The 12,270-nt window shown below is 41.1% G+C and overlaps 1 protein-coding gene across 1 annotated transcript in view; it reads right to left on the bottom strand.

Moving 5' to 3' along the window:
- ablim2 (actin binding LIM protein family, member 2) overlaps window positions 1-12,270 on the bottom strand; it is a 109,128-nt gene that overhangs the window by 24,589 nt on the left and 72,269 nt on the right. The window contains exons 13-16 of the mRNA XM_064940745.1: window positions 10,859-10,939; window positions 6,928-7,029; window positions 3,473-3,529; window positions 1,881-1,918 (exon numbers count right to left, since the gene is read on the bottom strand). Coding sequence (XP_064796817.1) covers window positions 1,881-1,918; window positions 3,473-3,529; window positions 6,928-7,029; window positions 10,859-10,939 — 278 coding nt within the window. The remainder of the gene's footprint in view (window positions 1-1,880; window positions 1,919-3,472; window positions 3,530-6,927; window positions 7,030-10,858; window positions 10,940-12,270) is intronic.

Below are 12,270 nucleotides of genomic sequence, written 5' to 3'. Positions count from 1 at the left end.
GATGGATGTAGTGATAGATTCTGTATATAGATTAATGTAGTAATAGATACTGTATATAGACGGATGGATGTAGTGATAGATTCTGTATATAGATGGATGGATGTAGTGATAGATTCTGTATATAGATTAATGTAGTGATAGATACTGTATATAGATGGATGGATGTAGTAATAGATTCTGTATATAGATGGATGGATGTAGTGATAGATGCTGTATATAGATTAATGTAGTGATAGATACTGTATATAGATGGATGGATGTAGTGATAGATACTGTATATAGATTAATGTAGTGATAGATACTGTATATAGATGGATGGATGTAGTGATAGATTCTGTATATTAATGTAGTTAGATACTGATGGATGGATGATGGATGTAGTGATAGATTCTGTATATAGATTATGGATGTAGTGATAGATGGTGGATGGATGTAGTGATAGATCTGTATATAGATTAATGGATAGATACTGTATATAGATGATAGATTCTGTATATAGATTAATGTAGTGATAGATACTGTATATAGATGGATGGATGTAATGATAGATACTGTATATAGATGGATGGGTGTAGTGATAGATACTGTATATAGATGGATGGATGTAGTGATAGATATTGTATATAGATGGATGGATGTAGTGATAGATATTCTGTATATGGATGGATGGATGATACTGATATAGATGGATGGGTGTAATGATAGATACTGTATATAGATGGATGGGTGTAATGATAGATACTGTATATAGATGGATGATGATAGATACTGTATATAGATGGATGGATGTAGTGATAGATATTGTATAAAGATGGATGTAGTGATAGATTCTGTATATAGATGGATGGATGTAGTGATAGATTCTGTATATAGATGGATGGATGTAGTGATAGATACTGTATATAGATGGATGTAGTGATAGATACTGTATATAGATGGATGGATGTAGTGATAGATACTGTATATAGATGGATGGATACTGTAGTGATATGGATATAGATTCTGTATATAGATGGATGGTGATAGATACTGTATATAGATGGATGATTCTGATATTGTATATGGATGTAGATATAAATGGATGGGTGTAATAGTATATAGATGGATGGATGTATGATAGAATACTGATGGATGGATGTAGATAGATATTGATGGATGTAGTGATAGATACTGTATATGTATGGGTATAGATGGATGGATGTAGTGATAGATATGTGTATATAGATGGATGGATGTAGTGATAGATTCTGTATATAGATGGATGATACTGTGATGGATGGATGTAGTGATAGATACTGTATATAGATTAATGTAGTGATAGATACTGTATATAGATGTAGTGATACTAGATACTGTATATAGATGGATGGATGTAGTGATAGATTCTGTATATAGATTAATGTAGTAATAGATACTGTATATAGATGGATGGATGTAGTGATAGATACTGTATATAGATGGATGGATGTAGTGATAGATTCTGTATATAGATTAATGTAGTGATAGATACTGTATATAGATGGATGGATGTAGTGATAGATTCTGTATATAGATGGATGGATGTAGTGATAGATTCTGTATATAGATGGATGGATGTAGTGATAGATACTGTATATAGATGGATGGATGTAGTGATAGATACTGTATGTAGATGGATGGATGTAGTGATAGATACTGTATATAGATGGATGGATGTAGTGATAGATACTGTATATAGATGGATGGATGTAGTGATAGATTCTGTATATAGATGGATGGATGTAGTGATAGATACTGTTTGTAGATGGATGAATAAATGCATGTGTAGGTTAGTAGACGAGCAGATGGATGTTCAGACAGACGGACGGACAGACAGGCGGACAGGCGGACAGACGCCTCACCTTGATGTCGTCTCCTTCTTGCCAGGAAGTTCTAGAGGCTGTAAAACAGTCATACATTATGTTACCAACCACACTCCTGCTGTACTACATTACTGTAGAACCCGTCACATCACAGTTGCTGTACCGGGCCGTACCACACATCTGTCTACCAGCTACATTACAGTACGCACAGAAAGACGGCATCCTACAATAAATCAACTCCACACTATGACATCATCATTACCCGACAGCCTGTCGAGAATCTCCAAATGGGCCGTGGCATAGTTACAGTACTGTTGTATAGCTAACTATTACTCATATGTATAGTATGAATTCAACTAGCACTAAACAGTTTGCTCAAATGGCCAGTTTATGAGACAGAATGTGTGCTTATTTACTGGGAATAGCTGGTGAAATAGTTTTTTTGTTTTATGCAGGAAAACGACACACGCAAATGCATGCTCTTGTTCATGAGATCATGCCTGCTAGAATATATACAAACTAAACTGAAAACTGTTACTCATAAATTGAGAATAATGTCACATTCTACATATGGCTGTGATTTAGTCATATTTCATATGTATTGTAGATGTTGAAGAGCTGTAGAATAATGATCCATTGTGTAAACAGAAGATTATACAACACATGCATTCTTATATTCTAAGGGATTTTGGGCATCTACACACTCACACATAGAAACACCAAATAGAAACACGACATACACAAAGGGTTAAGTGGAACAGGAAGTGACCAAGACACCATCAGCACCACAACACCAAGTGAGTCATGTTGTCGACCAATCACAATGGACACAACACATGTACTAGTAGAACCAATGAGTGACTCAGATGGGTACGGTCAGGCATGTAGGAATGAGCCGAAACATAATCACAAAGGTGGAAGAAACAGAAAAGGATGAATCAAATATTATTAAAATGTGTTAGAAAATATTGAATATGGCCATTTTGGTTTTCCATGTCAGGCTTTCAACTCTGAAGTGGATTGTACTTTAGATACTAGATCACATGTGTCCCTGTATATGGTTACAGTTGAGACAAGGAGCAAAAGAGGTCCTAACCTCATCAGTGTGTTATGGAACACTATATACAGTATATATAGTGGTCCATTAACTCGGCAAGTCAGTTAAGAACAAATTCTTATTTACAATGAGGGTCTACCCCAGCCAAATGTGATACAGGCTGGATTTGAACCAGGCACTATAGTGACTGAGATGCAGTGCCTTAGACCGCTGTGCCACTCGGGAGCCCACTATGCTACAACGTTATTGCACATTTCAAGATGGCTACTTGAATTGGTTGCAGTGACTCTGTTGCCTGAGTTCTAAAGTCTTGTCCGTTGAAAAAGACTGGAGATGGGACAGAATAATGGGTCAAATAGAAAGGAATAGGATGAAGTTGCCCTATAGACACTGATCTTAGATCAGTTTCATGTTCCCCCCTAATGGTTAGAGTGGGAGGAGGAAGCTGATCCAAGATCTGTGTTTATGGGCATTTTCTACGAGGAGCGTATGGTGACAGGTGTCATGCGACACATCGTGCAGAGACCAGACCAGGAAGTTAGACCAGGAAGTAGAGGAAGAGAGTGGACTGTACCATGCTGTCTGTAGATAGGGGGTTTTCTATAGATATTATCTATCTTGACCTTAGTCTCTGAAGATGAGAGGAGAGTAATGAAAGAAGCCCAGGATGAGAGAGAAAGAAAGAGAGAGAGGGTGAACAAGAAGCATGAGTTAACGGTTATTGAGAGATGGAATAGTCTAAGAAGCAGCGGAACAATAGTGGCAGCATACTTTATGGTAGATTCAATGCGAGACATATGCCATTTTAGTTAGAACTGGCACGACAGACATATCATCACTTGTTGTCATTTATTCTTGCAACATTCAAAAACATGTCATTTTGATCATTTAATGATTCTGTGGTAATGCGAAGCTGAAACCCATGGAAAGATATTTCCAGAACAATGGTAATTGTTGATCAATGTCGTATCCAACAATAAATGCACTAATGGCAGAGTCATGAATAATATACATCTTTATATATTTTCCCTAATTACAACACATCATTCATTACTGCATCTAGAGCAAATATAACAAGCATCATAACAAACAAATAAACACATCAAACAATACATTTTAAGGGCAAATGATTCAATTCAAATTATTAAATTCAAATGATTCAACTCAAATGATTCAACTCAAATGATTCAATTCAACTGATTCAACTCAAATGATTCAATTCAACTGATTCAATAAAAGAAATGGGGCAAGTGACTCTTTCTACCCATAATTGACACAATATGCCTGTTCCAAGCTGACCCAGTCCATCAAACGTTCAATGACAGAGACACTTAGTTAGCAACAACTGCTATACATTAACTAAACTCCAATCTTTTTAGGATAAATAATGAATGAAATACAACACATGTGGGTCATTTTCTACCCTGTTTCAGTCACTGCCAGCACCGCTGAACAATACACATATGCAAGCCATAAAAACAATGGTTACAAAACACATTAAGTATATAATCACTTTGCTTTGTTCATTTATTTACATCAACTCCATCCAAATATGGGACTTTTTTTTCTTCTCCATATGGCTGAGTGACACGGTAAAAGTCAATGGAAACAGGATGGATCAAAGGGAGATGTTACGAGAAGAGTCAGTTACATCCAATGATGCCGGGTCAAAGACTTCTCATCGTTGTGTCTGTGACAGTAGACTCTCCATTTTAAAGTAGTCAATATCTTCTTCTACTACTTCTATGAGTTGGTAAACAAACAAAGGGTGTAGTAGGATATTTATAGAAGTTATTTGAAAACTCTTTCAAAAACGTCCAATGGAAGTAGTTGATTTTAGCCACATTTTTTGAAAACACACAAATACACAGTAACTAAATATTTAAATAAGAAAAATGCAATGTATTTGCATAATAAGAGGATATGAGGATGTTGATACAATGTCTGTGTTAGTGGGTGAGATTCTAACAAATGTCTATTAACCTGTGAAACTAAAGACACATTCAGCATTCAGATTTAGACATACCTCAACATATAGTATATAATAGATCACAACATACCTTAACATATAGTATATAATAGATCACAACATACCTCAACATATAGTATATAATAGATCACAACATACCTCAACATATAGTATATAATAGATCACAACGTACCTCAACATATAGTATATAATATATCACAACATACCTCAACATATAGTATATAATAGATCACAACATGCCTCAACATATAGTACATAGTAGATCACAACATACCTCAACATATAGTATATAATAGATCACAACATACCTCAACATATAGTACATAGTAGATCACAACATGCCTCAACATATAGTACATAGTAGATCACAACATACCTCAACATATAGTATATAATAGATCACAACATACCTCAACATATAGTATATAATAGATCACAACATGCCTCAACATATAGTACATAGTAGATCACAACATACCTCAACATATAGTACATAGTAGATCACAACATACCTCAACATATAGTATATAATATATCACAACATACCTCAACATATAGTATATAATAGATCACAACATACCTCAACATATAGTACATAGTAGATCACAACATACCTCAACATATAGTATATAATAGATCACAACATAGGAGGAAGAAAGAGGAAAGGGAGAATCAGAGAGAAACATACATTTAGAAAGAGAGAGGGAAAGTAATAAAGACAGATTGGGGGACAGTGAGACAGATAGATTGGGGGACAGTGAGACAGATAGATTGGGGGACAGTGAGACAGATAGATTGAGGGACAGTGAGACAGATAGATTGAGGGAAAGGAGACAGACAGATTGGGGGACAGTGAGACAGACAGATTGGGGGACAGTGAGACGGATAGATTGAGGGACAGTGAGACAGACAGATTGAGGGACAGTGAGACAGACAGATTGAGGGATAGTGAGACAGACAGATTGAGGGACAGTGAGACAGACAGATTGAGGGACAGTGAGACAGACAGATTGAGGGACAGTGAGACAGATAGATTGAGGGACAGTGAGACAGACATATTGGGGGACAGTGAGACAGACAGATTGAGCAACAGTGAGACGGACAGATTGAGGGACAGTGAGACAGACAGATTGAGGGATAGTGAGACAGACAGATTGAGGGACAGTGAGACAGACAGATTGAGGGACAGTGAGACAGATAGATTGAGGGAACGTGAGACAGACAGATTGAGGGAACGTGAGACAGACAGATTGAGGGACAGTGAGACAGACAGATTGAGGGATAGTGAGACAGACAGATTGAGGGACAGTGAGACAGACAGATTGAGGGATAGTGAGACAGACAGATTGAGGGACAGTGAGACAGACAGATTGAGGGACAGTGAGACAGACAGATTGAGGGAATGTGAGACAGATAGATTGAGGGACAGTGAGACAGACAGATTGAGGGACAGTGAGACAGATAGATTGAGGGAATGTGAGACAGATAGATTGAGGGAACGTGAGACAGACAGATTGAGGAACAGTGAGACAGACAGATTGAGGGATAGTGAGACAGATAGATTGAGGGAACGTGAGACAGACAGATTGAGGGAATGTGAGACAGACAGATTGAGGGACAGTGAGACAGACAGATTGAGGGAACGCGAGACAGGCAGATTGAGGGAACGTGAGACAGACAGATTGAGGGAATGTGAGACAGACAGATTGAGGGAACGTGAGACAGACAGATTGAGGGAACGTGAGACAGACAGATTGAGGGAACGCGAGACAGGCAGAGAGGGAGTCAGAAGTACTATGGACAGGATAAGTCCGGAAGAAACCATTTGACAGGGACACAGACACTGACACAGGAAGACAGGGATAACAGAGAAGGGTCTCCCCAGACATAAGATATATCTACTTAGATCTGTTACCTAGACGGACCTGGACAGAGACAGCAAACAGATGGCGTGGTCCAATAGAGAGAGAGGTTGTGTTGGGGAGGGTCGAGGGTCATGGATTCAAAGGCGAGAGGTCGAAGTGAAACGGCAAACCTACCTGGTACGTGGAAATGCCTGGGAGTAGCCACATAGGTGAAGGAGGGAGATTTGCCATCGGAATACGTGGACAAACTGGGGGTACTCCGACCACTTTCACTACCTCCAATGGGCAAAGGATGGGGAGGGACGGGGGAGAAAGAGTCGTGGACAAAAGAGGGGGGGGGGGGGGGCAAGGAATTATGCTGTTATGCTTATTTGTCAAAGCTTTAATTATGAAGCTGATCTACCATTATACAACTAACTGACTTGATTACCCAGCAGCCTTTAGTGTTGGACCATGAGTTTTTCTGGACCTGTTATGCAGACCAGGAAAACCTCCCGGCTCTTGTTATTTATTGGTAAAGGCTCATATCGTATCATAAATCATGACTGCAGCATGACTTAACCATGACTATAGCATGACTTAACCATGACTATAGCATGACTTAACCATGACTATAGCATGACTTAACCATGACTATAGCATGACTTAACCATGACTATAGCATGACTTAACCATGACTGCAGCATGACTTAACCATGACTATAGCATGACTTAACCATGACTATAGCATGACTTAACCATGACTGCAGCATGACTTAACCATGACTATAGCATGACTTAACCATGACTATAGCATGACTTAACCATGACTATAGCATGACTTAACCATGACTGCAGCATGACTTAACCATGACTATAGCATGACTTAACCATGACTGCAGCATGACTTAACCATGACTATAGCATGACTTAACCATGACTGCAGCATGACTTAACCATGACTATAGCATGACTTAACCATGACTGTAGCATGACTTAACCATGACTATAGCATGACTTAACCATGACTATAGCATGACTTAACCATGACTGCAGCATGACTTAACCATGACTGCAGCATGACTTAACCATGACTGCAGCATGACTTAACCGTGACTGTAGCATGACTTAACCGTGACTATAGCATGATTGTAGCTTATGAAAATGTTAAAAAGGCAGAGTGCTCTAAAATAAAATGTAGTTGGCTAGCTATAGGCTTTACAGGTAACAGCAATGCATTGTGGACATGAACACATGTTGAAAAGGTAAAACGGTTTTACTTCCAACTGGAAAGTAAGTGTGATTATGTGATTGCCACAGTCCATCAGAACGCATTGTGTCACACGGGCTGGGTGATTAAGTCACTAGCCCCTTATGGGCCAGAACTAATACACATCCACATAAGAGAACTCAGAGAAACAGAGGATGAGGGGAAAGAAAGACAAGAAAGAGGAGGAGGAAAAGAGGAGAGAAATGGTTATTTTCCTGAGCACACACACACTTCACTGGTCTTTGTGGGAGGAGCAAAGCAGTTGGGATGCAGGAGGATGATGTCACTCTGACACACACACACACACACACACACACACACACACACACACACACATACACACACACACACACACACACACACACACACACTCACACACAACACACACACACACACACACACACAGTGGCGTTAGTGCAGAGCAGCTCCTCCACACATCTGGAGCTGAGGCAGGACTCTGAGCCCGGGGGAGAGGTGAGGGAGGGGGGTACTGGGGGTTCGAGGGATGACCCTCAGCAATGTCATACAGACACTTAGCTTATCTCAGCATTTCACAAGTGGCAACAATCCACTATTCAGGAAGTAATCATGAAATGTTGATACAGTTGTCATTGCGTCATTCGCATAAATTCATCTCGTGGATTTTCTTTCGGTCATTGCACTCGATTTCTCTCTACTGCTGTCTCTACCTCACTACCTTCTTCACTCTCTCTCCCATCATCCATTAGTAGTGTTGAAACCAAGCATCTGACAATAATCCACAATTATCAAATTACAGCACCACCACCACTTCACCACTCCTCCCTTCCATTCCCTCATTCCTCTCTTCTGTTTCATCTTCGTTCGCTGGGAACTTTACATTCCATCTCTCCGCCTTTTCATGGGAAAACCACCAAACCCTGGGCAGCGTGCTCTGATCCACAGTACTAACTCTCCGCTGTCTATCTCTCTCCCTCTGTTTCCCCCTCCTTCTCAAGGCTCTTTCCCCCCCTCCTTCTTTATCAGCCCAAAAGTGACCCTCTTCCAACCCGTATGCAACCATATTACTTTAGCTCTTTCACCCTCCTTTACCCTCTCCCTCTTCCTAACGCATTGAGGCTAGACATTATCAACCCAAAAAACAGAGATATCCCTCCAGTTATCTCCAAACCAGAGATATCCCTCCATTTATCTCCACACCAGAGATATCCCTCCAGTTATCTCCACACCAGAGATATCCCTCCATTTATCTCCACACCAGAGATATCCCTTATTTATCTCCAAACCAGAGATATCCCTCCAGTTATCTCCACACCAGAGATATCCCTCCAGTTATCTCCACACCAGAGATATCCCTCCAGTTATCTCCACACCAGAGATATCCCCCCAGTTATATCCAAACCAGGGATATCCCTCCAGTTATCTCCAAACCAGAGATATCCCTTATTTATCTCCAAACCAGAGATATCCCTCCAGTTATCTCCAAACCAGAGATATCCCCCCAGGTATCCCCCCAGTTATCTCCAAACATCTCCAATGTCCTTAAGAGTCCCAAGCTCTAAAAGCCCTGGGGAATAAGCCAGCCCATCACTGGGAGCTGTATCATGGTGTGTCTTCAATGATAAAACTCCAGGACCAGTAAAAAGAGCTAATGGGTATCTGAGGAGGTCTCTGTGGTTTGGCTTTGTCTGCTGAGGCTATAGAGGAGCATGAAGCTAAGTCCTACTGGGGCTATAGAGGAGCATGAAGCTAAGTCCTGCTGAGGCTATAGAGGAGCATGAAGCTAAGTCCTACTGGGGCTATAGAGGAGCATGTAGCTAAGTCCTACTGGGGCTATAGAGGAGCATGTAGCTAAGTCCTACTGAGGCTTTAGAGGAGCATGAAGCTAAGTCCTGCTGAGGCTATAGAGGAGCATGTAGCTAAGTCCTACTGGGGCTATAGAGGAGCATGAAGCTAAGTCCTACTGGGGCTATAGAGGAGCATGAAGCTAAGTCCTGCTGAGGCTATAGAGGAGCATGAAGCTAAGTCCTGCTGAGGCTATAGAGGAGCATGAAGCTAAGTCCTGCTGAGGCTATAGAGGAGCATGAAGCTAAGTCCTGCTGAGGCTATAGAGGAGCATGCAGCTAAGCGATCCCTTTTTCTGATCTCCTTTCTGAATGAAACTGCACGTTTTGATACCTCCTCCTGCACACGTGTACTTGTCAAGGTTTCGGTCGAGTCGACTATTTTGGTCAAATACATTTATTCACAGATAGTGTGTGTGACTTATCACGTGGTTCCAACCTTGACCTCAGACCAACATATTTTACTACTATAATGTAGACGGCTCCACCCATACCCCCCCTGTCAGCAACCCTCCCACAATCATGAAACCAACCACCTGCACTTTCACCAACTCACTCCATACACAACCATCACCTGACACCAAAGGTTTAAAGACCCGGAATAACAACATGAACCTTTAAGGAAATGCTTGGTTCCCAAAATAACAACAACAACATAAAGACTAACAAGTAATCCATGTTAAGTCAAGGGCAAGCCAACAGTTCCGATTACAAGTACAACACTTACATCCCACCAAACATAGAAAGTCATCCACCACCTTCTCTAAAAATATCAATATGTCAAGGATAACTGAAATACATACAAGTCATATCAAACATATCCACAATTACAGTAGGATCCCATGCAAAACAACAAGACTAAGACAACCTGAAGACAAAAAGAGAAACAACTTCCACAGACAATAGAAAGGGCAAGCAGAAACAGACTTAAGGGGTCCCAACACACAACCTTGATGCACACCAAGAAAACCCAGCAGTACACTGGGAGAAAGAGACACAGAGAGATAGAGACCAGGGGGATCTGGTGCGTTACCGTGACCGTGAGGAGGTAAATTGAGATGCAGGGACGTCTTAGGTTGAGATTCAGGTGGTAGTAGGGGGTCCTGTTTGAGGCCTAGGGGGTTGAGGGAGGGGCAGAGGGGGGATGAGGGGGAGAAGGGGGAGAGGAAGCACAGGGAGGTGGTTTGACACGTCACACCTGTGTGGGTAGGGGAATCGTCGTGTAGGCTGAAGGAGGTAATATTACACCCTACTTGTGTGCAGAGAAAAATAGTGAAACTCTGAAGGGGTTGGTGGGGGTGCTGACATTAAACCACAAGTTTGATGTAGGACAACAATAGAATGTTCATGATGTCACTGTGACAACTGTCTACAGACATGTCGATAGACGCAGTATAAACCAGACTTTAGTCTTGAAATTTTTGGTTGTTTACTACACTACCTTACTCACTCTGTTTAGCACATGGTCTCAGGTGAATCCTTAAAGAGATGGGTGTGGCTAAAGGCTTAAGAGGGTGTGAACGATGCTGAATGTGTGTAGACAAAGAAGAGCTCTCCAGCATGTGTACCAAAACATTCAAATTACAAGTTTATCAATTTTCAAAGCATGATTACTTTCCCATTGTTCCTCAACTGTAGTGTATGATGTACCATTTAGTAGCTTTAAGTCTCTACTTTTATGCAATGTAAAAAACACAATTTCAAATTTTGCTACAAAAGACCGAATTGAGCCAGTCGGTCACATTTGTATACACAATCATTTGAAATCCATAGATTAGGAACAAATTAATTTAATTTAATATAACTGATTTCCTTATATTAACTGTAACTCCGTAAAATCTTTGAAATTGTTGCATGTTGCGTTTATATTTTTGTTCAGTGTATGTAAAACTGTTATTTCAAACCAACACAGCAGAAACCATGCAGATATGTGGGAAACACAGCACACAGGTCATAGGTCTAAAAGAGTAATTATGGGACTCATTGTGCTGCCGTTTGTTTTACTATTGATTAGTTGAATGTTTGTACACAGCCGGGGATGGAGGACATGCAGTATTATCAGAGCAATGGAACAGATGTACTCTAAAGGACACTGCACTCCATACCAGCGGACCCCTGGGTCCAGGGCAGCGTGCTAGGGGCTAGGGAGGGACTAGCTACCTCTGAAGTAGGGCACATAGTTGTGCTGCTGGAGCACGGCCAGGGTGGTAGGGTTAAGGGGCAGAGGAGAGTTTCTGCCTCCAGGAGAGACTCTGCCACCGGGAGACATACCAGGCTGTGTCAACGGCCCAGGCACCTGCAGCCCCCCAGGGAACTTGGGGGGTAGACCCCTTGAGTAGTCCATGGGGAGGGAGGAGGAGTCCCTAGCCAAGGAGGAGAGGTACTTAGGCCCCCCTGTGTAGGCTGAGGGGTGGGGGAGGGAGCTGGAGTCAAGTGCCTGGCCAT

This window comes from Oncorhynchus masou, chromosome 27 (assembly GCF_036934945.1).
Source record: "Oncorhynchus masou masou isolate Uvic2021 chromosome 27, UVic_Omas_1.1, whole genome shotgun sequence".
In the NCBI taxonomy this organism is placed as follows: domain Eukaryota; kingdom Metazoa; phylum Chordata; class Actinopteri; order Salmoniformes; family Salmonidae; genus Oncorhynchus; species Oncorhynchus masou.
Note: the sequence above shows the minus strand (reverse complement) of the source record. Positions and strands in the feature narration are given on the sequence as shown.